Source organism: Mytilus trossulus, chromosome 1 (genome assembly GCF_036588685.1).
Source record: "Mytilus trossulus isolate FHL-02 chromosome 1, PNRI_Mtr1.1.1.hap1, whole genome shotgun sequence".
NCBI lineage: Eukaryota > Metazoa > Mollusca > Bivalvia > Mytilida > Mytilidae > Mytilus > Mytilus trossulus.
Window position 1 is genome coordinate 9,097,413 of NC_086373.1, and position 3,280 is coordinate 9,100,692.

Here is a 3,280-nt window from a genome sequence, read left to right on the forward strand (position 1 = left end):
GAGAAATGTACATGGACAAAATTACACATAATACATAGAAAAAATACAAATTATCTATGAACAGGCTTTCATTCCTATTCTTCATCTTGACATTTTATGTAAATTTTTAATCAGTAACATATTGTCATTATCCTGTAATAAATAATTTGTTTCAGTCAAGTTCTAAAATAGTTTTACTTTCTATTTCAGCCGCCTGATGATATTGACATTATCCTGTAATAAATAATTGTTTCAGTCAAGTTCTAAAATAGTTTTACTTTCTATTTCAGCCGCCTGATGATATTGAAGTCACTTCTTGGATTACAAAATACCTGAAAAATCAAGCAGATTTATCAGAGGAAAAAAAGAAGAAAATGAATAAATGTAATAGCAATGTACAAGTTGACAGTCAAAAAATTGATTCTATAGAAACAAAACTTTTAGTTGTATCGCATTCCAAAACAGTGAATATGTCACATTTAGATACTGAACATAAGAAATGTCGGAAAAGAAAACTAGAAACATGTGAAGCTTCTGATCAAATTGATTCAAAATAAAGAAAAAAAAACACTAAGTAAAAATATACATCCAAAAATTCACTCAAACACTGAGAATCCAGTAGAAGTTCATATGAAGAAAAAGCTTTTTACAAGACAAAGAGTGAAGCTTCACCGTGAAAAGCGAGATTTGCAGAAAGTTTTGAATGAAAGGCTGAAAGATAAAGCTAGAAAGCAAACAAAAAGAAATAACAGAAAAAGAATAACTATTGAATCTGATAGAATTAAGGATAAGAGTAGAAAGACAACACAGAGAGAAAAAAGAGATGAAAATACTATTGACTTTGATAAAAGCAAGGATAAAAAAGGAAACCAACTCGGGGAGAAAAAAGAGATGAAAATACTATTGACTTTGATAAAAGCAAGGATAAAAAAAGGAAAACAACTCAGCGAGAAAAAAGAGATGAAAATACTATTGACTTTGATAGAAGCAAGGATAAAAGAAGGAAAACAACACAGCGAGAAAAAAAGAGATGAAATAAATATCGCCTCACATAGAAGCAAGGATAAAGTTAAAAAGAAAACAGAGAGAGAACATAGAGATGAAATAACTATTGACTCTGATAAAAGGAAGGATAAAGGAAGGAAGAGAACAGAGCGAAAAAATAGAGATGACAATACTATTGACTCTGATAAAAGGAAGGAAGACAACAGAGCGTGAAAATAGAGATGACAATACTATTGACTGATAAAAGTAAGGATAAAGGAAGGAAGACAACAGAGCGAGAAAATAGAGATGAAAATACTATCAACTCTGATAAAAGTAAGGATAAAGGAAGAAAATTTGCAAATAGAAAGAGTAGAGATTTACAAACTACTATTACTGATAAAGTGAGAGATAAGATAAGAAAACAAACTTCAAGAAAAAAAGACATATATCAGACTTTAAAAGATCAAAAAAAGGAATTTGCCTCATATATTTGTACTTGTTGTCATCGCACTTGGTTTAGATCATCTGTGATACAAGCAGTGAAGAAAAACTTTAATAAAACAAAGACCGACATTATAAGTAAATCATTTACTAACTATAAATCATTTGATGAATTAGAATATATATGCAAGTCTTGCTCTTCCACAGGTAAATCAAACAAACTTCCTATTTATGCTGTCAATAATGGACTTCAGTTGGATTCGATTCCAGAAGAATTACAAAATCTTTCTGAGTTAGAATCAGTGTTGCTGTCTCAACGTATACTTTTTTACAAGTTGTTAAACCTTCCACGTGGTGGTCAAAAAGGATTCAAGGGCAACTTAGTGAATGTGCCAGTAAACCTTAGCAAAGTGACTTCCGCTTTACCAAGAACACCAACAGAAGCAGGAATTATTCCAGTAAAATTAAAAAGAAAACTACAATATAAAGGCCATCACATTCATCAAACTATCAAGCCGCAAGCAATTAGACACGGCTTGTCTTGGCTAAAAAGACACAACAAATATTACACTAATGTACAAATTGACGAAACATGGGAACAAAGATCAAGAGATGAAGAAGAAGAGTTATGGGAGACATTACAAGAAACAAATAGTGACAATGATCATGATAATACTCATGTTGAAAACTTTGACAATGATCATGCTGATACCCAAGTTGAAAACAGTGCCAATGAAAATGATCTAAATACTAATAACCAGGATCAGGAGATGAATGGAAACGAAATACAACATACTAATAGTGATGAGGAGAACGTACAGAATAAAGTTCAAGGCATTCAGTATGACACCTGCCTGCATCCTTCTAATATTATGCATACAGGAGTTGAATCATATAGTATAGCTCCAGGAGAGAATGAAATTCCTAAACCACTGTTTATGGACAAGCAATGTGAAGCTTTTATAGCATTTCCAACATGTTTCCCTTATGGAAAAGGAACTTTTTCAGACATTCAACATTCCAAAGGCAATGGAAAATTGTCTCTGAAAAAATATTTTGTGAATAGGCTAACAAATGTTGATACAAGATTTGCCACCAACATGTCCTACATTTTTTATGCACTGTATGCCACTGAGAAAAAACAAGTAGATGATGCAATATCAATAGCAGTCAGAAAAGCTCGTAAACAGGATATAACAGCAGGACAGTTAAAAGATCCTGGTCGCTTGAAAGAAATTATTGTAAAAGATCAAGCATTTCAATTTCTCCAGCAAGTAAGGGGCTCACCGTCTTATTGGCAGCATGCTCAGTTTGAACTTCTAGCCTTAGTAAGGAGCAAAGGACCCTTTACTTGGTTTCTGACCTTATCATGTGCTGATACTAAATGGCCTGAAACAGTACAATCAATAGCAGCTCAAAAAGGAAGGATAATATCAGATGAAGAAGTAAAAAACATGTCTTCTGGTGAAGTCCATCAGTGGTTACGAAAAAATCCTATCACAGCAGCACGACAATTCGATCACAGATTACAATCATTTTTCAAAAATGTCATTCTCAGCAAAATGGAACCTCTTGGCAAAGTCACTTGCTATTTTCAACGAACAGAATTTCAGTTAAGAGGTTCACCTCATGCTCATATTGCTCTTTGGGTTGAAAATGCACCTAGATTAGAGACTGCACCAAATGAAGAGATTGTATCATTCATTGATAAATACATTACTTGTAGTCTTCCCAATCCTGATGATCCATTATATGAGCATGTCAATGAGAAACAAAGACATTCACATTCTGTAGCTTGTAAAAAGAAGTCAAACAGCTGTCGCTTTCATTATCCTAAACCACCAAGTAACAGGACAATTATTGCATCTGCTAA

General features: G+C 32.9%; 1 protein-coding gene across 1 annotated transcript; it reads left to right on the forward strand.

Annotated features, from left to right (window-relative positions):
• Window positions 1-609: 609 nt before the first annotated feature.
• LOC134699234 (U1 small nuclear ribonucleoprotein 70 kDa-like) lies at window positions 610-1,197 on the forward strand. The gene has a single exon (XM_063560845.1). It carries the CDS (start codon window positions 610-612, stop codon window positions 1,195-1,197), a length of 588 nt encoding a protein of 195 aa, XP_063416915.1.
• The last annotated feature ends 2,083 nt before the right edge of the window (window positions 1,198-3,280 follow it).

Excerpts from the sequence above, each read along its gene's own strand:
- LOC134699234 (XM_063560845.1), top strand. The coding sequence starts at position 610 with ATGAAGAAAAAGCTTTTTACAAGACAAAGAGTGAAGCTTCACCGTGAA.